Here is a 26,041-nt window from a genome sequence, read left to right as displayed (position 1 = left end):
AGATGTGAGGGGAGAGGGGAACAGGAGCTTTCAGGGAGAGACAAACGTGGAAGGGAGCCAGGGAGGTTGTGCGGAGGGGAGTTGATAAGGCTGGAAGGAAAAGGGTTGCTGAGAAATGAATTTGTCCTCGGGCGTGTGAGCACGATGCTCCAGTCCGCCCACGCTGCCTCCCCCCCCCCACTCCAGTTGACAGGTTGGCAAAGGTATGGAACAGAAGCAGATGGTGGGGTCATCAGGGCTTGGCGGCCTGGATGGCGTGTGGAGAGAGGGAGGCAGACGTGTCCAAGGCAGCTGTGAAGAGGGCCGGGCCCAGGAGGCATGGATGGGGAGGGGGCAGCAGAGGCCCTGGCCACCTCTGCAGTAGGGAAGGAAGAGAACGGATGGGTGGACCTGAGGGGTGGCTTTCAGCTGAGGCAGGTCTGGTAGAGCAGACATATTCCAGGCTTGAAGTCAGAGGTGGGAAAGGAGAGATCAAAAGCGCTCAGGGGCCATTCCCGTGAATGTTGACGTTCCCAAGGCGAGGTAGGGGGCCAGGACAGGGAAGCGAGCCATCGTCATGCACGGAGGCTGGCTCGGCTGGGCAGGTTGTGAGTGCCACCCCATTGGGGGGGACTTCCCGAAGAAAGGGGACGATGATTGGGAGGGAAGACATTGGAGGCAAGGGGTCAGAACCAAGCAACACACCCAAGGAGTGTGGCTGAGGCCTGCTTGCCCCAGCAGGGGGTCGGCGGCTGGGGGGAGCACACAGGACGGGGCTGCAGGAGGGAGACCACAGTGAGGTTGCTCAGTGTTGAGGTTCCCCTAAGGGGCCAATAGAATCACAGCGTGCGCTTTCTGTCTGGAGCATGATGGGTCCAAAGTGCTTGTTTCTCTTCTGTCCGTGGCTGGCAAGACTCGAAACCCCTGAGTTCCATCAAGAGGGCAGAAGGCTGAAGGCTTCAGCGCAGGCCGTCTCCGAGGCTCTTCTCCATGATCTTCTGTTTTCCGAAACATTAGAAACCTGACATCAAGTGTGAAAACTTTGGAAGTGGTGCTGCAGCTCTGTTCCAAGGGAGCACATTAGCAGCGAAGACTGCCAGAGTGAAGGGCTGAGCTGTTCGGAAAGCTCATTTTATTAATGAACTGCCCGTGGCCCGCAGCACTGATGGGACTTCAGACAGACACAGCACAGGGACATGTCTTAGGGATTGTCACTGCACTTTAGGCTGTTTTAACACCTCTAACGTTTGATCCTGATGTTTGATCCTGTTGATTCATCACAACCAGCTAACCAACAACGTTGCCCTGAGCAGAAGGCTGGGCTCCTTTTAGCGTCTTCGAGCCAAAACTTCATCCCAGAGAGGGTTTTTGAGCTGAGGAAAAGCACTGAGCTCCGGCCTGCCTAAGGCAGCTGGCACTACTAAACTACAAGACTTGGTGTTTTTCTCTCTCCCATCTTTTAAAGAGTTCAACTTTTTAATGAGATTTGGGCAAGATTGCTGTGTCTTGTATTTTATTAGTTAACAGCACGTTTTTCAATGTGTGCTGCATTGGAGGAGAGACTGGTGTCTGTGTGTCTGATTTATCCATCAGTCTCGTAAGGGAGATCTGGGGCAGCGGGCAGCCCAGGGCACAGACAGACAGGACAGGGTTACACACCTTTCCTTTGGAAAATCCAGTCTTGAAGAGGGGGCCTTTGATCCCTTCTGTTCCTCTGGATAAGACCCAGGTACAATTAAGCTAATGAAATAGAATTGAGATACCCTTCCCCTTTCAAATGCTGATCTTTAGAAGTGGATCTCTTTCATCCCAAGTATCAATTTTCTCTCCAGAGCATGGAAACAATGATTGGCAGGAAACAGAACTTGACCGTAGTCTAGTGAGAAGGCTCTTTCATCTGTTAATTGTATTTTATTTTCTTTCAGGATGAAAAAAATGCATTTAAAATTAAGGACAATTCTTTTCTTTGAAGAAAGACTTATGAAACGTTTAGATGCCCGCCCTTCCCATGCGTCTGTATGCTTGTTGATAGCTCTCCCTGGGAAGTGTGCAGGCCTTAATTTCTCTGACGTCCGTATGCCCTATAATTGGTGTTTCACTCATGGTGCCAGTGAAACAGTAGAGCATTCTGCTGCGTGCCTGGGTCCTTCTTTATTTCACCTCTCTCCCTCCTTTTAAGGGACCTCCCTGTGTCTCAGCTCCTGTGATAGCCTGAGGCCCTTTTAAGAATTATTAATTCTTGGCATGAACATAACTTTAAACCTCTACAAAGAAATATGAACTCCCCTATGACATTATCAGATCTGTCTATTCTCACTCTATGAAGTGAAATGGAGAGTTTCTTCCTTACCGACGGGAAAGTGGCCCTTGGTGACTTGTCCCAGTCACATGGCAGGTTAGCAGCAGAACTAGACTGGAAGGTACTGGGACAGGGTGGCAGTAGTGTCACTGGATGATAGGACCGCACAGAGGTTAAGAGCATGGCACTGGTGCCAGCCTGCCTGGGTCTGGGTCCCAGCGTTGTCACTGACTAACTGTGTGGCTGGAGATGAGTTCCTTAATCTTTCTGTGCTTCCATTTTCTCAGATGTCAAATGGGGGTAGTGAGTGTGCCCCCCTCCCCCACCCTATGATGTTGTTGTTTGGGGTGAATGAGTTCAGACGGGCCACAGAGCCCTCCATAAACCCCAGCTATGAATGTCACTGTCACTCTCTCACTGGCCAGGAACCATGCTGTCATCCCTGTAATTTAGGTCACACCTGTAGCGGAAGCCCGTCTGTGTCTTTTTGACAGTGAGCAAGACATCTCCTTCCTAAATGAGCTCACCATGGGCGTGGCTTTCCTTCTGCTCTAGCACAGCCAAATTTTAGTGATTAGAGAAGCTGAAATAAGAATATATCATTCATGGCATGGGGTTGGCCAAAAGCGGAGTACTTTTGCTTGTATTACTTTCTGACTGTTTCTGTGGCGACTGTAGCCCAGGTGGTTAAGGTACAAAGGAATCGGCGGTGGCCTCAGCTGGCATGACTTGTCAGGTGGACCCCGAACGCATCTCTTCTGCCTGGGCTCAGAGGGGAGGCCGACCCAGCCAGACCAGAGCTGCTCGGGCAGACTGAGGCTGGGCCCCCAACCTGAAGGGCAGGGGCTGGTCTGGGTAGCAGGAAGGGCAGAGCCTGTCATGGAGCCTAGCTCAGATGCTACCTTCTCTCCCCTCTGACTCTCCTCTGTGGAAGCACTTGCTGAACCAGCGTGGAGTTGTTTGTTCACGATCCGTCTGCCTGCTCCTGGGGGAAGGTGCCACGCCTGAGACAGCACAGCGGTCTGTGTAGATCACAGGTGGCAGGTGGGCAAGGCGGGGTCGGGGAGGGAGAAATGAAGAACAACAAGTACAGGTGAACTTGAACTTGACAGCTGTTTTTATTCCTTTTTTACAAATGGCTGCTGTTTCCCTTAAAGAGCTGTTGAGCAGATACCATCGGAACGTGCAGTTTTTGAATAGTCAGGGTAACTATTTGTTTGTGCACAGGCCTTTGGGTGTTTGTTGGCTCGGCCTCGGCATGGTCCCTTTTGACCCTGGGTATAGGAAATAGCGTCAAGGTGGCCCTGGAGGAGGCGGCCCGTGGTTTCGCAGGAGGCCAGGTCCGAACTTTCTGAGAGAACCTTCCAGTGCAGCGGGATCTCCATGTGCTACAGGTTGGATCTCAGGCAGGACGCGTTGGGCTATCTGTCGGGGCTCCATCAGGGGTGCTTGGCACAGCCAGGTCCCCAGGCTGACCTGCAGCACCTGTCCCAAGGGCCAAACACGGCAGAAGGCTGGGGTGCAGCCCTCTGCTCAGGGGCCCTCGGTGGGGGCAGAGACTACCCCTCTCCAGTTTAGACCCTCTGTCCTGTTGTCCCCAAGCACATTCTTTCTTGCCAGATCCTGTACCCCATTTTGGGAATGTCATTATCACCATCCTTAGACCAGGGACTGCTCTGGAACGGTGTCCAGGAGACCCTGCTGGAGTCTGCAGTGGTCTTCCCAGGCCAGCACGCAGCCCCTGACTGCTTGCTCTTTCTCCACATGGGCAGCAGGACAGTGAGAGAGGCCCCGGGCGAGGGTGGCAGCTGCCTGGGGCCGGTGTGCCCAGTGAGAGAGGAGGACCCACCGGAAACTGACTCACACTAACCATGCCCGTGGGAGACCAGAAATCAGCACGGTCAGTTATATAGAACTAAAGAACGGTACCTTTCTGGGGTCAGACCCCTGTGCTCTCTCTCTCCCCCCGTTTCCCCAGAGGAGCTCACTCTCTAAGCTGATACCAGGCCCCAAGGCCTGACCCCTGGGCAGATGGGGCACCGAGGCAGACAGGTTGGGGAGGCACATGCCCAGGGACTGGGGCTGTGTACCTCCGGGCAACGGTCCCTTCCTGGGGCTCCATGCTCTCCCACCTGTCACTGTCCCTTTAGACCAGAACCTCCCGCCAGTGTCCTGTGGTTACAGATAAGACAAGCAGGGACAGCCTGGGGCCTTGGGAGTGCCAGGAAAGGAGGGAACCTGTCACCCCTGGCCTCATGCAGCCTGGGTCTCTCACTCACCCCCGTATGCCAAACAAATATCATTAAGCATAATTTCCTGTTCTGTCCCCTAAGCCCCACTCGCTCAGGTCATACGAATGTTTGCAGTGGCCTTTCAGTCAAAGACCCCCACCCGCAGCCCCATCATCTCTCCTCAAGGACATTCCCTTGTACCTCTGAGTTATTCTTGGCCCTTCTTACATGGGTCCCTCCATAGGTCCTGAGCTTGGAGCCCCAGTCAGGGCGTGGTCTTCTGATCTTGGTCCCAGACGAAGGGAGCCTCTTCTTTTGCCCCCAACTCCTGCCCCGAACCCGGATTAAAGCGGCTTCCCTTGTTTCCACAGCACGAAGACACCCCTGCTTTCACAGCTGACTTGGGGTGGGACACCTCTGGGGGGTTCGGGGGAGGGCCCACACTGCTCTAACTGGGCTTCCCTAGTTCCGGCAGCCGTCCTTGGGGGCAGAGGGCAGCAGTAGCCAGAACACAAGCCGCCGAAGCTGGGGTCCGAGGCTGATCCCAGCAGAGAGGACATTTGAGTAGGAGGAGGTATTAAAAAGTATTGGGGCAGGGGGGATAACCAGGTAAATAAAAGGGTTTTCAGAATGCAGGCCATACCCTCATATCCTTTTGGAACTGCGTATTTTTAGCTTAAAACACCCTCTGGTTGTTGGGCATGTGTGTCTCCCTGGAGCAAAAGGAGTGTCACCGGGGGCTCGGGGGCTGCCGTGGTACATCCACATGACTCCCGTGTGGCTACGGCCCGTGTTCATGCCAACCCCTCCCCCGAAGCAAGCACCCCCACCCCAGACAGCATTGCCCGGTGCATGAGTAGTCTCTGCAGACATTTTCTGCTTGGATTTTGGATTCCTCCCACCTCTGCAGCATTGTCTCAGCACTGGCCAGGGAGCATGGGCACCAGGCCACCCCCGCTTTCCCCAAGGACTGAGCTCTCAGACCCAAAAGCAACACAGCCCCAGTGCAGGCAGCGGAATGCAAGCCACGTCTCTAGGTGTTCCTTTGCCGCAGCTGAAGGAAAAAATTAATTCTGTGTTTATTTCTGTTTTCTCTTTTGGAGTCTTAGGTGACTAATTACAGGCAGTGCAGTTCAGTGTCTCATTAGTAATTATGATGTAAAATTATTTGAAATCTGACATACTCTCTGCAAACCATTTATTCTTAGAAATTCTGCCCATCCTCCCAGTACGATATGACACTTTGCTTCCCCTGCCTTCTTGCCATGCCGCAGTCACTGCTCCCGGCTTGGGTCGGGTCTGAGCCACGTGGCCACCGATCAGCTCTGACTGACTCCACAGTGGACCCTGGTCCCGGAGAGCTCCGCCCTTGCTGTGGTGGGAACCGTGGAGGGCTCCTGTTTTGTGTCCTGAGGTCAAGCACCACCTCCTGAGCTTGTCTCATTTCTCTTTTGCTCCCAACTGGAGTAAAGTCTTGGTCTGTCCTCTGGCTTCTTACCTTGCCTGGAAGTGTCTCTCCCTCTCTGCTGTGTAGCGTTCCTTCTCGCAGCTGCCCTGAGCCCCAGATATTCCTGGATCGCTGGCTTCAGCGCTGATTCTGAGCCCAGCTGGTTCCGAGAGAGTTTCCAGGTTAGCCTTTGGCACCCCTCCTGTTACCGAGGGGGTAGGGTGAATCCTTGCTTAGGGGGAAGGAATGACAAATGTTCCAGTGACAAATGTACCCGGAATCACCAAGCCTCAAACCCTCGGGATCCGGAAAGGTCGTGACTTGACTTAGAGCCATAGCAGGCCCCTCACCCTGCACAGAGCCACAGAAGCCTGCTCCGGGGCCCCGTCCTCAGAGACCCCCTGAGCGTGTCTGGGGCAGGGTTGGCAAGAGCATGCATGCTGCTGCCTCAAGAGGAAGATGCAGGTGTGCAGAGGCTCCACCAGGGGACACTGGGTTAGAGCAGCGTCCAGAGTCCAGAGGGAGCCTTGCCCTCCTGTGCTTCCCCGGGGCCTCGGCAGCCTCCTGGGAGAGAACAGACCCCAGTCTGAGCTCTGATCTGGACCCCAGCGTCCAGAAAGTGCCGAGTCTCCGAGAGCTTTGGGAAGGCCCTTTGAGAGCCCCTTGGCTACATGGTTCCTCTGCCAGGGTTCCCGGGAGTCCAGACCACTTTGCCCTGGGAGTGGACTCCCCTCCCCCATGGTTACTTCACCTCTTCCACATCCCATTGGGCCCACTGACCAGGCAGAAGCCTGTCCCCTCCTCCAGTCCACTCACTTCCTTTCCTCCTCTGCTGGGTGTTGGCACACCTGTCTCTGAAAATAGCTGTGTAGGTATTGGCTTCTTTTCCAGCCATTCCAAACATCAACTGGCTAGCCACCCAATGACTTGGGAAGCAGGCAAGGACCGAATGAGTGAGCACCTGCTCCATGCTGGGCAGCGTTCCAGCTTTTTCTTCAGCATTGCATCCGGTCGCCATTTGCTTGGCACACAGCCTCTTAGTGACTGTGTAAGGACCCAGTGAGGTGATGTACATCCCATGCGCCGGCCCTAGCGTGGTGCCAGGTACTGGGCTAGGTCCTGAGGACATGAGCAGGCTGCTGCCCTCCGGTCCTGAAAGTCGAGACGGGGAGCCATAAGTGGAGATAAGTAAGGAGAAGAGAAGTCGCAGGGACTCTGATAGACAGGTGTGCCGGGCACGGGCGATCTTTTCTCAGGGGTGGGGGACAGAACAGGTTCCACGGGACGCGTGACCTGGGGGCCACGTTTCAGCAGCTGAGCTGGGATGTAGACTCTTCCACAGCTGGAGGACAGATGGAGTTTTAGAACCAGCTGTTGGTGAGAGGCGTGGGACACCCGGGGTCGTCTGACTGTGAGCCAGGCAATAGGTGGTACTGAGGCCCAGTTGCTTTTGTTAGGCGCGATACGGCTGGGTGGTTCTGTCAGAAGACACCCTTGTGTTTTAGATTCCTGCTGCGGTATTAAGGGTGGAATCTTACAATGCCCATCATTTACTTTAAAATACTAACCCTTGCTCCTCAGATAGATAAAGCAAATATGAAAAATGTTCACGGTTATTAAATTTAGGTGATGTTGATTATATTAGCCTTTCTACTTCTCTTGAGGTTTGAATTTTTTCACAATAATGTTTGAAATAAATGAAGTAACGCGATCAGGTTTCCATTTTGGAGCAATTATTCTAGAGGCTGTGCAGGACACATCCGGTGGAAGCCAAGTGACAGTGAGACTCGGCGGATAGCAATGGACAGTCCAGGACAGGAGACGTTGAGAAGGCAGATCAGTGCTGACGGCTGGGTGGGGGATGGCGGGATTCCAGGGTGCCTCCCTGGAAGGATGAGATCCTCACCAGAATGAGGGGATGCGGGGGAGGAGCGTTGAGGGAGGAAGGAGGATGCAAGTCTGGGTCACCATGTTGAGATGGGGTGACTGAGTCCATTCAGGGAGAGCTGCCCCTCAGCCTATGGCTGGGTCGGGCCATTTCTGGGACTAGAGCCATGGTGGGGGGCACTGGCCTGTAGGTGGGAGGGCATGAGACCACCTGGGATGTGACTCAGAGAGAGGAAGAAAGAGGGGGTCTAGGACAGAGCCCAATGAGCACCGACATTTGAGGAGCAGGAGGGAAATTTTACTAACGAGGAAACTTAGATGCTGACAATGTACACAGTTTTTCCACATCCACCCAGCTAGTCCCCACTGTAGCTGGGATTTGGGCCTGGGAGTCTTACAGGAGCACGCATGTGTGCGCGCGCACACACACACACACACACACACACACACACACACACACCCCTGGGGATCTGGTCTTGCAAAGAGGTCAGTCTTGATTAAATCCATAATTGAAATGCTGGCTGATGTCCTTTCCAATGACGCTGAAACAACTGGCCCACTCCCCACAGGGCAGCCTACGGGATCCGATGCTGCCCGCGTCTTTCTCCACAAATAAAGGAGGGACGTGCCTCCTGTGTACAGGAAGCCAGCCTCTCCCCTGCAGGCCTGCGGTCCCCACAGCTTCTCGCAGCCTCTGCAAAGGCAGCGGGCATCCAGACAGATGCGTGGGGCTGAAACCAAAATCCCCTGTGGGCATCTCCCAGAACAAACGAGAAGCAAAGTTCGCTTCTTCCTAAAACAACATGCAGTGTTTCCAGGCCTTGCAGAGCCAGGCAGGTCAATTGAGTTATAATTGGCTCTCTAATTAGAACTCCCACAAGCTGTTACGTTCCTCACCTGCTGCCTGGCACCTTCCATGAAGATGACAGACCTGCTTCTGCCTTTGGAAAGATTAAAGAAAGATGGCTACAATCTTGCCTTTCTTGTGGACAGCAGTCCCCTTCGGCCACCCCCTACCCCCACCCCAAGACGCCCACACCCACCAGTGAGCAGGACAAGGGACACAGCGCGGTTTATCAGTTCACAAGAAAACTAACTGTGGGGAGACCAGGCTCAGCAGGCCGCGTTGCTGAATGACCTTTTGGAGACTGAATGGGGAGGCGACAAAGCCCCCAGCACCATCGTCCCAGATGTCACAAATGTTCTGAGGCTGTTTCCATGGCACCTTAAGTGTCCCCAAGGCCAGTTGCTGGATGACAGAAGAAGGAGTCTCTTCTCTCCCTTTCTGTATCCTCAGCCCCAAAGAAAACAGTATTTTTGTGCAGAGCCCCACTCAGCCATCGAGGTAGCGGTATGCGTGGGCCACCAGGACGGGTGGGCTTCGGCACCGGCACCGCCTGCATGGCCCCGTGGTCTCTGCTCTGCTCCTGCCGCTGAGACAGATGCAGGCAGTGCTGGCCGGATCCGCAAGCCCCCTCCACTCATCTCTTCCCAGCTCCGCCCGCGGTGACATCGTGGGCAGCTTGAAATCAGTCATGGGGGTGGTATTTACACCATGGAAATGGGCAACTGCTACACATCAGGGCTTTTTTAATGTTTTCAGAGAGCCGGTTTGCCCGCACACCAGTGGACTCACAGATCCACATGACTTAACAGGGGGAGGGGAGGAAAAAGTGGTGGTCGGAAACAGTGGACATAGAGGACACGTATCCCTGACTCGGGGCTTCTGGGGTGGAGGGTGTTTGTGGCACAGGGACAGCAGAGCTCACCTTGCCACTCTAGGTAGACACACAAGAGCTGAGTGGAGGCCCAGGAGGGGAAAGAACAAGACTCAGACTTGCCTGGGCAGGTGGCACAGAGGGGCGCATGTGTAGGACACATTTTTTGGAGCAAAAAAAGGTTCACGTTTAAATTCTAGCTCTGTCATCCTTTGTCAATTTGCATGACCTTGGACCTGTTACCACAGGGCTGTCATGAGGGTCAAATGCAGTCTGAGCACCTGCCCAGCACATGAGCTCAACCTGGCAGCTGTTAGTCACGTGCCTTTCATTCTCCCGAGGCAGGTGGCTGTGAGAATCACGTGTGATGTGTGAGGCTCCCCCAGAGGAATGCAGGATGGACACTGGGTCTCCCCCATGGCCCTGCCCTTCCCCGTTCTTTAGGAGAAGGAAAAGGCTCACTTCTCAGCAAAGCCTTCCAATCGGAGAGTGGGGGGTTGCCCAGCTGGGTTACAGGAAGGCTGAGACCCGATCTCCTCAGCTCCTGGGGCAGGTGGAGTCCCCAGGCAGGTCCCCACTGGCTGCAAGTGGCCACCTCTGTGGACCCCAGTGATCAGTACAGCGTCACCTTTCCCAAGTCCTCACAGTGGGAGAGTCACGTAGGCCTGACCTCAGGAGCAGTGTTCGTTGTGACTTATTTTCTCCTCCAAGTGGCTGGTTACTCCACTCGCGGATCCATTTTGGAGCTTCCTGCACAGGGCACTTGGCTTGGAGCAGACTGTGCCCCTTGTTAGCTGTGGCCCATTAAACTGCAGGTGGCGAGTGACGCCAGCTCAACACAAGCGCCTCTGTTCAGAGGAGGGACACAACACTGCGCTCGACCCACCAGCACTGACTGGTGCCTGTGAGGACCCAGCTCTGACCTTGACATTGATCTGCTCCATGTCGCAGTGGTTAAGAGTTAGAGCTCAACTGTGGAGGCAAAGAACATGCCAGGCTCGGTCTCTGCTCCATTTCTGCAGCATCCGTGTGGTTGCCAGTGGCAGCTGCCCCAGCCCTGAGACCAGGTGGGAGGGCAGGAGGGCAGCGGGCCTGGGGAGGAAGTTTATGACAAAAGCCAGGAGTGAAAGTCCCCGTTTCCAAGCAAAAGGCCCGTTTTCCTTTTCCTCACTGAACCACAGCTTTCCCACGCCGTGCGCAGCACGAGGCAGTGAGTGTGAGTGATGAGCGGTCAGGCAGAGCAGGGCCCTGTCCCGCGTGCCCCCACCCACCTTCCTGCCCGGATTCCATGCTGCGAGTCCTCTTATTTGTGGGAAAAAATTTTCCAGGACTTATCAATTCCCATCCTCCCTCCATCACAAAGTATCTTATCATTTCTGTCTGTTCCTGTTTAAAATGGAAAAATAGTTTGGTGCCAGAGACCGGCAGGGAGGGGAAGGTACTCGCCAAAATGGCTGCATTCCCTGTGGCAGGTAGTGAATCACGTGGCCTTTGTGACCGGTGGGTCGAGAGAACGGACCCTCTCCAGCTTCGCAGGTGCAGAACACCCCCACGGCGGGGCTCAGGTGGGCAGCCCCAGCAGGGACTGTCCCCAGCCGGGACAGGGCACACTTTGTCTTTGTGACCCTGGTGGCCACTCCTGGAACGGGCATTCTCCATGAAATCCGGACGGAGCCTGCGTCCCAGGTGGCCTTCAGGGATGGGGCCTGGGCGCCCCGTGTTGAGTGTCTGCCCCTTCATTTTCTAGGTTGAGAAAGAACCTTCAAGAGAGAAGGTCCTAGGGTGGACAGTGGAGAGTGGGCCACAGAGCAGGCCTGGGGGGGGGGGGGGGCGTGACCTCTCCCGCATGTCCTGCCCCAGGAAGGCCAGGACTTCTCGCTGGAAATACTGGGACAGGCCTCTGCTTTCAGTGGCTGGTGATAAATGGCCAGGCCCAGGTACTGTGCCACCCCTCACCCCCTCCCCTTCGCCCCATCATCGGACAGGTTGATACAGAGGCCTGAGGAGGGTCTGTCAGGCTCATTTGAAGGGATCCAGCCTTGGACCTCAGGGGTGGGGCCAGGGTCTCTAGGACCCTCCCTCTCTTGGCTTCTCCCAGGAAGCCCCACAGCTCAGCCCTGCGGTGGTCACGAGTGAGTCGTTTTTCTGGCCATGGAGAACCAGCACTGCCCCCACCAGAGCTCTGGAGTCGGGTCTCTCCCCCGACCCCAATACCAAACACGCCCCCGCCAGCCTCGGAGGAGCTCCGTGGCCACCTGGGCCGCTGTTCTCGCCTATGAAGCCCGGTTCCAGGGCCCCGGGGAGAGGCGGAGCCTGCACAGGGCCCGTTCACTCGCGGCTCCCCAGAGGCCCGCCCCCCTCCCGCCGGGCCTTGCAGGGCTGGGGTGCAGCGCCCACGGTCTCTGCACGCACCCCTTGGGCAGCGGCAGCCTCCCTGGAGGGTGGGAGGCGCGGCCTCGGCTCTCAAGGGGGATCAGCACCGAACTTTCCACTGCGTGGGTAGTTCGGCCGTGGGGAGCACTGACTTCCAGGCCGCCTTGTGCTGTCATCTCTGCAGGACTTGTTGTTGGGGAAGGTGGATAAAAATAAATAAATAAGTCACCTAGGGAGACGCACAAATAAGTCAACAGGAGCCTCTTCCGTTACCAGTGGAAAGTGTTACCACCCGCAGAAAGCGTGGGCTGGGTGTGGTGGACCCCACAGCACCAGGCCAGACTGCGGCTTTCTCTCTGCTAAGAGCCAGTAGCTCATATTCCTCCTGTTCACACTGAGCCTCTGAGCTAATACTCACTGCAGCAACAAAGCTTGCAATTTACATGGCAGACTGGGGGAGGGAAGGCTGGAGACTCATCGAGAATGTCACCAAGAAGAGTCTCAGGCTTCAGAGTAAGGAGGATGCCCAGCATCCCCACATCTTTCTGGGACCCCGAGGTTTCCTCCTGTCCCCCCTTCACCCCTCGCCAGGGCCTCCCGCCTAGCTTGAGCTGCACAGAGGCCAACCTGAGAGTCCTTCTCACTGATGTCCCTTGATGTTGCATGGGACTGGGCATCCCTTGGTGTTGCGTGGGACTGGACGTCCCTTGGTGTTGCATGGGACTGGATGTCCCTTGGTGTCGCATTGGACTTGCTGAGCCTGACGTCTCCATTGCTTCCGTGAGGTCATGCACCATGCAGAGCTCAGGAGGAGCTCACACTGGTGTTTCTGGTGTGTTCTTGCATTCCTGGATGCCTTGCCTCGGGCTGCAGCCTGAAGGGAGCTCATCGCATCGCCTGTGAGCCTGGTATCCCAGGATACTGCCTGCAGCATTGTGGGAAACCCAGGCCCTGGGACATTGATGAAAGTGATTCAGGGGCCTGGGCTGGGGCTGGGGGTGGGGCCGGCACTGGGGATGAAAAGAGAGAGCAGCTCCCAGCCCCTCCGCTCTGCTTTACACGGAGAAGGCAGGCACCTCCTTAGTACTGTACTCTAGGGCTGAGTCCAGAGAGGCGCTCAGACCTCTCGTGACAAAGTGAAGTTTGACCAGTTGCCTAAATGACCTCGTCTTCCAGGGGGTTGTTGTCAGGGGAGGAGTGCAGGTGGAATGCTGCTGGGGGCGGGGAGCGCAGGGCGGGGAGCTGGCTGCCTGTCCCATCCTGCTGTCTGCAGCAGCGTCCAGACTGCGGGGGGACTGCCGTTTGCATCCCCTCCTGGCCCCCATCAGAGGGTGCTGGGTAGGTGGGCCTTCTTCACACCACGCAGGTGCGGTTATCTCCCCAGCCAGGTCCTCCAGGGGTCACCCGGGTTCCGGAGCCCACAGTCTGGTGCCCCTGGAGTCTGGCAGCCACCATACAGAGCTGAACAAGGAAGCCACATCCGCGGAACTTCTCCCCCAAGGAGCATGATTATTCCCTGGGCGGCCCAGCCATGAGTCAGGGGGTCCAGAGCCAGCTGACCAGCAAAGCCCTCTTGGAATTGTCTCTGAGTTCCCTCAGTGCCCAACACCCTCTCTGTGGAAGAGCTCCTGGTGGTCTCCTGACATGGAGCAGAGAGCCCTGAACACCTGGACCGCTGGGTTCTGAGCCACTTCGTTGCATTCCCACGTGCTCAGGTACCGTCCAGAGGAGGCGCTTCCTCCAGGAAGAACTAGACGCGCAGGGCCAGACAGCTGCTCCCATGAAGCTTTGCAGAGGCAGGGGCGTCGGCTCCGACTTGGGGTGGCAGCTCCTCCTCTGTAGCTGCTACGTGGCCATGAGTTCGTCACCCCGACTCTGGGCTTCAGCCTTCTCATTTGTTTAAAAAGAGGGGGTAGGGTGGGAGCCTCTTGTTATCTCTTCTGGAATGTCCTCCTTACCCTTCTTTCAAGGCCTTGCTCTGCTCCAGACGCTGGGCCTCCCCCCACCCCCACCCCGTGAAAGAGCCCTGCCCAGCCCACAGAGTCCAGCTAGGGCAGGACCCACGGCAAGCCAGCCCCTCCAGGCCCACGAGGGCAGGGAGCGTGGCCGCAGTGACAGCTTGTGCCACTGGGATCCCAGCGCCTGGCTTGGCTCTCCGTATGTTGGTGCCAGAACATGCACACGCACTCAGCGAAAATTTGTGGAAGGAAAGAACTAAAAACAGCTTGGGTTGTAGCAGAGTGAAGGGGCCCCCACCTGGAAACCTGGGACCCAGGGTGCTGGCCTCATCTCACCCTGTGATCTTGGCAGGGTGCTCTCCTGCTCAGGGGCCCCGTTTCCTGCCTGTGAAATAAGAGCGCTGGTCCTTCGGGGGACGTTCGTGTGTCCTGCTCTGCCGTCCCTGACCACCCACCCTCTGCGTGCTGCTGCAGAGAGGTGACAGGGCGTGGGGCTTTGGTCCTGAGAAGCTGCTGGCAGACTGTCTGTGGTCCTTCCCCTAAATGTCCTCCTGATCCCCAGCGACTGTTTTCCAAAAGCCACCACAGCCTGTGAATACTTTGGCACTGACGCTGAAGCAGCCTGTTTCAAAGAAATTAGGCCAGAGGAAATCTGGGGTCAAGGGGCCCGAGTCTGCGTCAAGTGCACTTGAAGCCAGACTGCTCATCCTCGCTGCTGCTGTTCACTGCCTGGCAGCTCATCGCTCTGCTAATTGCAGAATAAGATCTTCCAGAACATTCCAAGCCATTCTGGAAGAAAGCAGCTTTGAAAGATTCTGCAAGTCAGATGCTTCTTTTTTTTAAGGAAAAAAAAAAGAAAGAAAAAGGAAAAGCCACACTCACATTTTCCTGGGCTTAATACTGCTTCATCTGGACCCCCAGTTCAGATACTACGTGAAGTCGCAGGACTCGGTGAGGTAGGGGGTGGAGGTGGGGTTCTGAATTTGCCAGTTCTCTAAAGCCCTGGAGTGAGCGGAAGGGGTGCACAGGGCTGTTCTGGAAGCTTTCTTCAGATCCCGAAGGGCTGTCAGGTAAAAAAGGGAGGGGACTTCGCTGCATGACTCCAGAAGACCCAGCAAACATCAAAGAGTGGAATTAGATAAAAGGTCTAATTAGGGCTCCACATTTGTTTAAACAGATTTTTTACTTATTTTTAGAAAGAGGGGAAGGCAGGGAGAAAGAGAGGGGGAGAAACGTTGAAGTGTGAGAGAAGAGAAACATCTTTTGGCTGCCTCTCGTACGCCCCCAGCTGGGGACCTGGCCTGCCACCCAGGCACGTGCCCTGAGCAGGAACCACACCAGCCACCCTTTAGTCCAGAGTTACACCCAACCCACTGAGCCACACCAGCCAGGGTGGGCTCCACAATTTTTAAAGTATATTTTATTGGTTATGCTGTTATGGTTGTCCCTAGTTATCCCCTTCGCTCCACTCCGCCCAGTACCCCCCCTCCCGCCCTCCAGCAATCCCACCCCCCTTAGTTCATGTCCATGGGTCGTGCGTATAAGTTCTTTGGCTTCACCCTTTCCTATATTATTCTTAACTTCCCCCTGTCTATTTTGTTCCTACTGATTATGCTTCTTAGTCCCTGCAACCATTTCTCCATTTCTTCCCCTTCCCCCTCCCAGCTGATAACCCTCCAAATGATTCCCATACCTATGATTCTGTTCCTATTCTGGTTGTTTGCTTAGTTTGTTTTTGTCTTTTAGATTCAGTTGTTAATGGTTGTGAATTTATTGTCATTTTAATATGCATAGTTTTGATCTTCTTTTTCTTAAATAAGTCCCTTTAACATTTCATATAATAAGGGCTTGGTGAAAATGAATTCCTTTAGCTTTACCTTGTCTGGGAAGCACTTTATCTGCCCTTCCATTCTGAATGATAGCTTTGCTGGATAGAGTAATGTAGGTTGTAAGTCCTTGCTTTTCATCACTTTGAATACTTTTTGCCAGTCCCTTCTTTTATTATTTTTTCAAATAAGTTTATAATTTCTTACTCTTTCTCTTCTCCTTCTGGCATCCCTATGATTCAGATGTTGGTATGGTTAAAGTTGTCCCTCATTTTTTTGCATTTTTGTTTCTTCTTTCTGTTCTGGTTGAATGTTTATTTCTTCCTTATGTTCCAAATCATTGATTTAAATCCCAGCTTCGTTCCCTTCACTGTTAGTCCCTGTATATATTTTTTTATTTCACTTTGTGTAACCTTCACTTCTTCCTTTATTTTTTGCCATACTCTATGACTTCTCTGAGCATCCTTATCACCACTGTTTTGAACTTTGCATCTGATAGGTTGACTGTCTCCATTTTGTTTAGTTATTTTTCTGGGGATTTGTTCTGTTCTTTTAGTTGGGCTATATTTCTTTGCCTCCTCAACTTGGCAGCCTCCCTGTGTTTGTTTCTATGTATTAGGTAGAGCCACTTTGACTCCCTGTCTTAGTAGCATAGCCTATGTAGCAAAGGCACCTGTAAATTGTGTGGGGCAGAGCCTTAGGTAATTGCCAGGGTAGGGCCACCCACTTCACTGCTTTGTGGCTTTGTTTGTGGTGGGGGCTCGGAGAGGGGACAATGCCACTGCCTGACTTCTGGCGATCTGCCAGCACTCACCTTGTTTCCAGTCACTTCACCCTCTTCCTGTCTGCAATCAGTGCCCTTCCAGTTACTGCCCTGGGTTTTGCATACATTCTAAGACTATGCAGGCCCTTTAAGCAGCGAAAAATCCAGCAGTTTCTTCCACTGACCCAACCCCCCTGCTTTTTACAGCCAGAGGTAATGGGGGTTTATCTTCCCAATGCTGGAACCCTGGGCTGTGCAGTCTGGCCTGGGGCTGGGATTGCTCACTCCCAGGTTATCCCTCCCAATTTTTATCCATCACATGTGAACGTGGTATAGTAGTCCCTCGCTATATCACAGTTCACTTCTCGCGGCCTCACTGTATCACGGGATTTTTTAAAATATTATATTTAATTATTTATCACAGATTTTTCGCTATATTGCAGGATTTTGCAGTACTGTATACATATGTTGTTAAAGTTACGTAGGTTTAAGACTGTAGAATAAGTGTAAGGTTCCTACTTCGCAGGGGGGTCTGGAACGTAATACTTGTAATAAGTGAGGGAACCCTGTACCGTCCGTCTGCCACTGCGGCTTGTCCATGCTACGCCGCTCTTCTGTACCACGCCACCTCTCTGCCCCTCTCTGCAACTCTGCCCCTCCTACCCATGTAGATGAATGTGGCTTCTTTAAATCCTTGGTTGTTGGACTTCCATACAGCTCAGTTTTCTGAAGATTCTGGTTATTTGTTCTTGAGATCTGGTTGTAACTCTTTCTATGGTTGCGCGAGGAGGCGCAGAGTGTCTGCTTACGTCTCCATCTTGACCAGAAGACTTGGGCTCCACGTTTTTAACCGACAGTTCACTGCCCACTAAAGGTGAGGGCTTCCCCGGGAACTGGTGAGCTCCCCATCACGAGGGTGCAAGCAAGAGCAGGAGGCTGCCTGTCGGGGATGGGAGCGGGGGCTTGCATGTTGTAGAGCAGAGGCCCAAGCCCCCCCCCTCCTAACCCTGAGGACTTCTGCTTCCAGAGCTAGTGGGCTGCTGGCTGAGAAAAATAAGAGGTTTTTGAAACATTGGCTTTTGTTTCCTTCTGAGTTGAGTTCAGTGCTGGAAAGGTCTGGTCCCCAGAAAGCACATTTCTTCAAATAAAACATCTGACCTGGAAAAGGGGCCCCATGAGATCGCAGCCTCCTGCAGCCGTCAGATACCCTGAGTGAACAGGGGTGCGGGCCACCCCTGGGTGGGTGGAGGGAGGGAGGGGCTGGGGTCTGTTCCTCCTCCCCTCTGGAATCCTCAGCACCAATTCACAGCGTGCCTTCACGAGGAGTCTCCTTTGTGCCCAGGCCACCGCCCCTCCCCGCCCCCACACTGCCCCTGCTTTGGTTGCTTCTCCCTGGGGTACCGCACCCCCATGTTTGCCTGAGGACCCCGCGGCATCTGGTTTAGTAACTTGCAGAAGAGTAAGGGAAGAAGCCACCCCGTGTTTAGTTCTGACGTCTGAGCAGAGAGAGTGGGAGACATGGGGGACAGAGGGCACAGGGGGGGTGGGGGACACTGGGAGATTTCCCTGTGATGCCTCCAGCCCCGTCACAGACAGAGAGGCGGCTGCCATGGGGGTGAGCGCGCCCCCTCAGGAGTCCTTCTCCATCCGGCTGGCCTCGGTCAGAAAAAGCTGCTCCCCGATGTAGTGTCTCCAGTAACTGATCCTTTGCCAGGAGCCACTCAGCGGTGTTTTTCCTCCTCTCCTGTACCCCCTCACACTCTTCCATCCGGGTGCCCAGAACAGGACGCCGGCAGCCCTTAGTTACTTCGATGGTCAGTGTTCTCTCCTGCTCTCCGCACCGCCCGCCCGGACCAGAGGCAGGGTGGATGGGTCTTGGCAACAGCGTGATGCCGGTGGCAGCCACATGTTGCTGGAGAGAGCCACAGCATGCGTACCCAGACACCCTACTGGGTGGTGGCTTAGAGAGGCGCAAAGTTGTCGGGAATGGCTAGCTTGATCTTTGGGGAAACTGTGTCAACTTGAGTAAAATGGCCAAAACATAAAGACCAGCCCCACCCCAATCCCTACCCAAAACATCTGACCTGGCGAGAGGAAAATGGAGTCACACCGACTCCCAAGGGGTCCCTCTCCAGGACGGCCTTGACGCGCTCTTGACTGACCCAGTGACAGAGGCTGAGCTGCAGGGTGTGAACCCACCGCACAGTGGAGCTCTGGTGGGCGCAGGTATGTGGGGCTGCAGACGCCCTCGGCCTCAGCCGGGACACCTGGGATCGGGGTCCTCCGGAGCCCCCGGCCTGGTGAAACAGGCCCTCCGTGGCAGGCGTAGCCGGCAGGGTACACACACTCGGCCCCTGGCAAGCCCGTGCGATTTCTAAGCACTCAAAACAAACACAGTGAGACAGAAAACAGAGTCCAGTGCGGACCAGGCCTCCCCAGAGCAGCTGGCGTCCAGGTGGAGAGGCTGGGCTCTGCCCCCAGACATCTGCGTGCGTTTCCAGCTCCTTTTCAAGGCATGGTTGCAAAGCGGGGCGGGGCTCGGGCGGCCCCCTCGGCTGCACCCACAACCTGCTCTTGCTCAGGCTGCCGGTGCCTCTGGTGCTTGTCCGAAGAGAACAGCGGGAGCAGGGGAGGCGGGGGCTGCCCTGGGCCTGGCGTTCCCGTAGCTGCTCCGAGGAAATCCTTTCAGAGCCGCGTCTCCTGTGGTCCTCTCGGGCTGGCACTGGTTTGCAGCCTATTTACATTCTGATTTTAAAGGAAACTGTTTCTGAGGGCACCACCGCTACCACCACGCTCCCCTCTGATCCATCGCGTCCTCAGGAGGGAAAGTGCAAGCACCCAGAAAGCGATGGCGGCCGCAGTGTGCTGGGCTCTCTCCTTGGGGGCTTCTGTTTCAGCTAATGCAGACTTCCAGGCCAGCCAACCAAGCCACAGCTCCTGGGAGAGGGCAGGAGCTCGTGTGGGGTCCCTCTTCCCTCGTGCGTTCTGGAAGGCCCGGCCCTCCAAGCACTCACAGCAAAGCCTCGTGGGGGAGCAGACACGGAGAGGAGCCACCTGGATTAATGCAGTGCCTATCCACAGCACTGGTGCGAATGCACTTTTTAATCAGGAAAACATATGATCTGTGGGTTATAATCCCAGGCACACTGAAGATCAATGGAGCCAGGCGGGTCTGCACATTTATCCTGCAGGCCTATTTGGATTTTTGAAGGAGCCTCCTGACAGCTCTGCCCTCAGCCCCCACTGCCACCCTGCAATGGTGTAGCTTCTACCCCAGGGTGGGACAGAAATATCTTGAAGTGCTCCAGTCCCTATCCCAGCCTTGGTGGGGCCCTGCCGCCTCTGCAAAACCAGAAGCCAGGCCCAGAGCAGGGCCCGCGCGGAGGGGGGTCTGCAGCCGCCGCCAGACCCAGCGTGGGAAGCACGAGGGAGTTGTTCATCTCCATCTTCCTGCTGAGTGTTTGATTTCCGGACCATCGTGCCTGGGAAGAAGCAACAGCCACAGAGAGAGAGAGAGAGACCAGAGCTGAGCCGTGTGACTTCTTTTTAGTGGTGGCTTAGCTTTGGGAAGGACACTTTCTCGCACAGACAAGCAGCGGTCCGTGACATGCCCTTGAGCCCAGAAGGGCTGACTTGGCACTCAGGCAGAGCACCATGGGGACATCTAAATCCCCCAAAGGGGCCTTTGCCCTGCAGCCCCACTGCTGACCTGACCCAGCTTGATGTGTTCCCCAGGGCCCGGGCTGCAGCGGGAAGCCTGGGGCACGGCAGCCTGCATGGGGCTCCTGCACGGCCACCCTCAGCATGTGGCACTGTGCTTAGTCCTTGGGCAACAATTACTGCAAAAAAAGAAAAACCATGAGAGGGGAAGATGCTAACTGTCCTCAAACTAGCCAAGTCCATTTTGTCTCATTTGAAATAACGGTTTAATTTAATCTCTTATTTCCAATGTGATGCAACACCAAGATCATAATATGCAAAGCACCTGATTATAATAATTATGAGCTAAGCTTGGGAGGCTGTCTTCCTGTGTGTCTGAAGAAGGGACTAAGAAGTTACCTTCTCTCCCAGGAAGGAAAGAAGGCCTCATGTTACAAGCAGAGTTGCAGGAGTTCATGTCTCAGCTCTGCCACTTAACTTGCAGAAGTGCCGTAGGCAGGGCTTAGAGGCCAGCGAGAGGGAGGTCTTGCCTGCCAGTGGCCTAGCCCAACACCTGGCACCTGGCAATGGCTTGGTCATTAGGATTTTCACGGGGCCTGAGCTTTGAGAGCAGGCCTATTGCTTGCCCTCTTCTGTGTCCTCAGTGCATGTCTGAGATCTGGGCAGTCACTCAGTCAGTTTGGGGATTTTGCTCTTAGGGGGAAGGCAGGTTACTGTGGTAATGAAATATGTCAGATGTTGAAACCTGCCCCCTGCCCAGCCTAGGGGGCTGGGAGCGGAGCCGGGTGCCTCTGCGTAGCGCTGCCTGAGGGGCCAGTGTGATCCAGGCTCTCGGGTGAACGGGGACCATCAGGGCTTCGGGCAGATGGAGTAGGACAGATGGCCCTCAAGCGGGGGGCCAGGGCTGGGATGACTGAGGCTGGGGAGGTGGGCGGGGGCTGGGGGCTGCGTCCTACGTATCTTCCTGGGCTGTCAGACCAGCCAGGCTGAAACAGGCAGTTCCGTGGGAGGAAGTCGGGTCCAGCTGGTGGTAAGACTGGGGCGGTGCCTACCCCGGGAGCCATGCCTTTACTCTTCGGGCAGGAGAGGGAGCAGGGCCTGTAGCACTGGAAGGGTGTCAGGGTTCTGGTACCTAAGAGCGCATCGCAGCCAGGGAAGGCCTCTCGCACAACAGAGTGGCTTGGGTGGCAAGGCAGTCCGGGCATCCGGGCACGTCTAGGTCCCGGCCCACCTCTGGCCAACCTGCCGGCAACGCTGGCAGCAGATGTGGCCCAGACCCCAGCCGAGCCTGTTCGGGCTGCTCTCACTAGGTGACGGATTTCTGCGCCGCTCTAGGCTCGCTGGGGCACGGCGGAGAGGCCGATTGTCCCCTCCCTTGCCTAGCCGGAGCTAGCAGCCCTGACAAGTCTAGGATGTCTCCCTGTGCAGCTCCAGCTTTCAGAATTAATTCCACTGAACAGATTGCTGAGGACGCTTCAAGGTCATCTGAAAGTGGCAGCCTATTCCCACATTCAGCATATAAATTCAGGTATGGGCTGGAAATTTCCAGGCCCACAAGAACCCTAGAACCTAAAGAACCACAAAGACTCTTAGTTCAGGGGGTCATGGGTTGGGTGGGCCTTTGACTGGTTCTCTGAAAGCTTTTAGGGGGCAGGTAGGCTTACCCCCTGCCATATACCCTATGGTAAGCTACACCCAGATCCAGCGGCCTGCCTGTTTCTAAACAAAATTCCCAGCAAAAGGACTAGCATGCTTGTCTCCACCCTAGCAGGGTGGGGGCAGCTTGCTGCACCTCAGAGTTGTGACCCCCGGGTCTCGCTAGGCCAAGGCCCTGCCCCTCCTGGGTTTCCACATCTCATTGGTCCACTCACTGGCTCACAGGACCCCCTAGTCCTTTGTACCTGTAGCCATGCCATAGCCAGCCTGTGCGTACCCACGGGAGGCAAGGAGCCACCCAGTTCTTGTGCGAATCTACGGGATGCTCCCAAAAAGCAGGCCTGAGCTGGAGAAAAGCTGTGCCCTGGAGCCGAGCAACCGGAGGAGTGACAGGTCTGCAGTTGGAGGGAAGAAAGGGAAGACACAGCAGGACAGGTGCCCATCTGCTGTTGCTCTGATATAACTGGGTTAGTGCCTGAGGGGCTCTGGGCTTCTCTCTTAAAGTGGAAGGCAGGCCGCAGTGAGCTGTGGGGAGACCCAGCGGGGAGAACAGGGACTTCGGCCTCAGGCAGACCTGGGCTGGCCTGCAGTTCCACACTCATTGGGCAGGGCACTTAGCCTTCCTGAACCTTGTTTCCTTAAATCTTACCTGGCGGTCCTGTGACATGAGCCAAGAACAAGGGCCCAACATAGTGCCTGACCTAAATCATAGTCCTTACCTGCAGCCAAGTAACCTAAGAGGCCTCCCTCTGTCTTCACATACGGCTTGTCCCCCATCACCCATTTGCCAAGCCCACACAGTGGGTTTATTCGTGCTTCGTAGAAAAAAGCCGGTGTGTATGCAATGCTTTAGATGCACAGAGAAAGCCATGCCATCTAGGGATAGGATGGGGCTCCTTTTGTCACCTTCCCACGCTGCCACCACCCAGACCCCCTCCAACCCTTACTTCTCTGTTGGGTAAGTTGGAATGTTCTCGAGTGGGCTCGGACTGATGGTCTCCCCGAGGAGAAAGGAGGCAGGAACTCACTAGCCCTCACATCCTGTTGATTGTAACCTGGGAAGGTGGCCTCCCATTCTTTCCACTTGACCTGCAGGCTGGGAAGCGAGGGTGGCAAGCTGTCAGATGTTCTGTAAGGGACTGGAGTGGGAAGAGGACACCCACCTGAGGAGATGGTGTGATGGCTTACCACCTCCACCACCGTGGGTTCCTCCCCCGTGGGTTTGAGGAGGCCCCAGGGGGTGGGAGGTGCCGCTCTAGCCCAACTGCTGCAGCAGCTGTGTGCCTGGAGTCAGAGTTTACTCCCTGCAGAAGGGGAGAGGAGCACCTAGTGCGTGGGGTGTCTCTCCACCGCGTCATGGGTGCTCAGCTGTGGGCTCTTTCCCCAGCTGCCCGTGCGGAATTGCTTTGGGGGTCCCCGATGAATTACATGAACTGACACAGACACTTAGAACAGTGCCTGGTGTGTCACGGATGCCGTGAAAGCACCTGCTCCTATTACTGTCAGGAGCTGTCCTGCCAGGGAGCCTCAGTCTGTACCGGACATTCCCCTTCTCCGTCCTCGGCGCACAGTTCCTTCATCCCCCGGGTGGATGGAGAGAGAGGAGAACACTCCGTGCAGATGGGGAAGCGGTTCTCTGTGGTGGCCTTGTGTGCTGGGGGCCCCTGCTGGTGGCCCCTGCCCCGCTGACCCTGCCTGGCCTTGGGAAGGCGGCTGAGACCCAGCGGCTCACACTGCAGAACCACAAACCCGTGCAGTCTGAGAAGGGCAGGCTGCAGAAGCCAAGGTGGATCCTCATTGCAAGCACTGGCTTCCGGCCACTGCTCTTGTTCTAAAGCTTTGGGGAGGGAGCCCTCTGCTCAGAACGGCCCGGATTAGGACCTGGTCCTTCCCCGCCAAGCCCCGACCCCCGGGTCCCGGGTAGGGGAACGGCGGATGTTTTCTTTCAGTTTTCCTCTCAGAGACGAGAGCTGACCTTGGCGTCTGTGTGCCCTGGTCAACCAAGGGCCGCCTCTGTCCGCCCAAGGCCTCCTCCACCTCCTCGCTCAGGAAGCCTCCCTGAATGGCCTCTCCCTCCCGGAGTGGGGAGGTTGGGGGGGGGGGTGTCTGGAAGAACAACTCCCAACAGCTTCACACACTGCTCAGGGGCACGCATCTCCCTGCCTGTGCCCTGCCTTCCTCACAACAGAGCTCTTCCGAGTGGACCCCACCTGGCCCCTCGGCACCCACGGTGGCTGCTGCCTGGGCGCCGCCGCACCTGCTCCTGCTCTGAGAGCCACCCGCTGGCCCTTGCCCCTTGGTCAGGTACCGGCATGAGGACATTGGGGATGACTCATCCGTGCCGTCTGAGCCACAAAAAAGGAAGTGCAAGGCTTTGTGGGGAGATTTAGGATGAGATTTACCACCTTCTCGGGTGAAGAGACCAAACCCCGGAAAGATGTCGGCTTCCCTTGGAGGAGCATCCCGTGCTGTGCAACAATTCACTGCTTGAGGAAGGCAGTGCCTCGCGCAGTGAGTGGGGAAGGGATTAGCTCATTTGTGGCCAGCAAAGTGAGCTAATTTTTAAAAGTTCTGTTCTAATTGTTATGATAATAATGCCACAAATGGCATTTCTTTAGGTTTAAAAAAAAAAAAACGGGACCCTTCTAGGCAGGCCGGTGTTAGTTGGTACATGCAGGACTGTGGCCGTTCCAATTGGTTCGCTCCTGGGTGTTCAGTATTCAGATGAACCATGTGAAATTGCCATGTTTATCATTCAAAAATGGCTAAATGTCCGCCGCTTCATTTGGTCCACGTGGCTGCTTTGACTCTTGTCCCTGAGTGCAGGAAGAACTTGACCTTACCATGTGCTCAGCCTAAAGGAGCTCCATGCTACCTCCAAGGAACTTCCTAAACTCAAGGACAGACAGCAGCCCAGAGCTAGAGACTCCTTCTGACTGTCTGTCCGTCTGTCGATCTGTCTGATGCCTACAGGCCCTGATCCTCCATCAGCTGGGCCGCTACAGTCTAGCGGAGAAGATCCTTCGTGACGCAGTGCAGGTGAACTCGACAGCGCACGAGGTCTGGAACGGGCTGGGTGAGGTCCTGCAAGCTCAGGGCAACGACCCGGCGGCCACCGAGTGCTTCCTGACGGCCTTGGAGCTGGAGGCCAGCAGCCCCGCAGTGCCCTTCACCATCATCCCGCGCATGCTCTGAGCAGGCGCCTGCCAGACGCACTGCCCGCGGTAGAGGAGGCCCTGCCCAGGGTGCCCGCGGCCCTGGGTGATTGTGCGACTGGCCACAGTGAACTAACCAAACAAGCCCCAGATCATGGCTCCCTTCCCCACGTGCGTTTCTGTTGTCTCCCCAGCCCAGTGATCATTTCTGAATCTACCGGCATTGTTCAAAACGGATTATGTGCCATATTTTGTTCGTTGACATCTGAGTTTTAATTAACCTGATTATGGAATTAATCAGAAAATGTAGAAGAATATATTCCAAGTTAAAATTCAGTGGCAGAACAGATTATTTTTATCAGAGCTGTACAGAAAGCTGTTCTCCTCCTCACCATGCCTGTCCCACCCTTGGCCCGAAACCAAATGTGAATCTTCTTTTTCCCACCTCAGTACTAGTCCAAGCCAGGACACCAGCTGACAATTTCTTGGTTTTGTTGTCAATAATTGTACCATGTGATCAATTACTGTCTTCACTTAGAACAAAGCCTGAGTCCAAGAATATTTATATTTTACCAATATATGCCTGTTACAAGAGAAGGAAATATGAGTTATTTAAGTTTAACTTTTTTATGTGAATTCAGAGTTTATTTATCAATGGAAATATGTACAAAGAAGCTTCAAATGGAATATTTACCGACATTCCTTATACATGACAGACACTTGGCTAAACGGGAAGATGATGTTAATAATAAAATGATTTTTAAATGGACCTGTGGCTTGTGTCGTTAGTAAAAGCCCACAGACCTGAGAGAGCGTAAGGCTCAGTTCCCGGGGCAGGGAGCTGTTTGCTCTGGGGGCCGCTCTGGATGGGTCAGCCCTCAGCACCAGGAGGCCCTGCCCTGATTCTAGTGTGGGAGTCACCTTTCCCAGCACCCCTCCAGTTCTCTGGGACTGGAGCATGTGACTCAAGCCTGGCCAGTCAGCATCCAGCATCCACTGGCCTTCCCGCGCCAACCCAGCGGCGCCCCTTCCCCAGCTCATCCCAACACAGCCAGTGCCGGCTAGGATGGGCAGTAAGCCTCGGCTGAA

At 55.1% G+C, this 26,041-nt stretch overlaps 1 protein-coding gene across 7 annotated transcripts in view; it reads left to right on the top strand.

Moving 5' to 3' along the window:
* Positions 1 to 25,721, top strand: part of TTC7B (tetratricopeptide repeat domain 7B) — a 215,858-nt gene extending 190,137 nt beyond the window's left edge. For all 7 annotated transcript variants that reach the window (XM_090271296.1, XM_090271294.1, XM_090271292.1 and 4 more), the window contains one exon: positions 24,771 to 25,721. In XM_090271296.1, coding sequence (XP_090127422.1) covers positions 24,771 to 24,992 — 222 coding nt within the window. In that variant the 3' untranslated portion in view covers positions 24,993 to 25,721. The remainder of the gene's footprint in view (positions 1 to 24,770) is intronic.
* The last annotated feature ends 320 nt before the right edge of the window (positions 25,722 to 26,041 follow it).

Source organism: Furipterus horrens, unplaced genomic scaffold, assembly GCF_987537825.1.
Source record: "Furipterus horrens unplaced genomic scaffold, mFurHor1.1.pri manual_scaffold_3, whole genome shotgun sequence".
Lineage (NCBI taxonomy): Eukaryota > Metazoa > Chordata > Mammalia > Chiroptera > Furipteridae > Furipterus > Furipterus horrens.
Note: the sequence above shows the minus strand (reverse complement) of the source record. Positions and strands in the feature narration are given on the sequence as shown.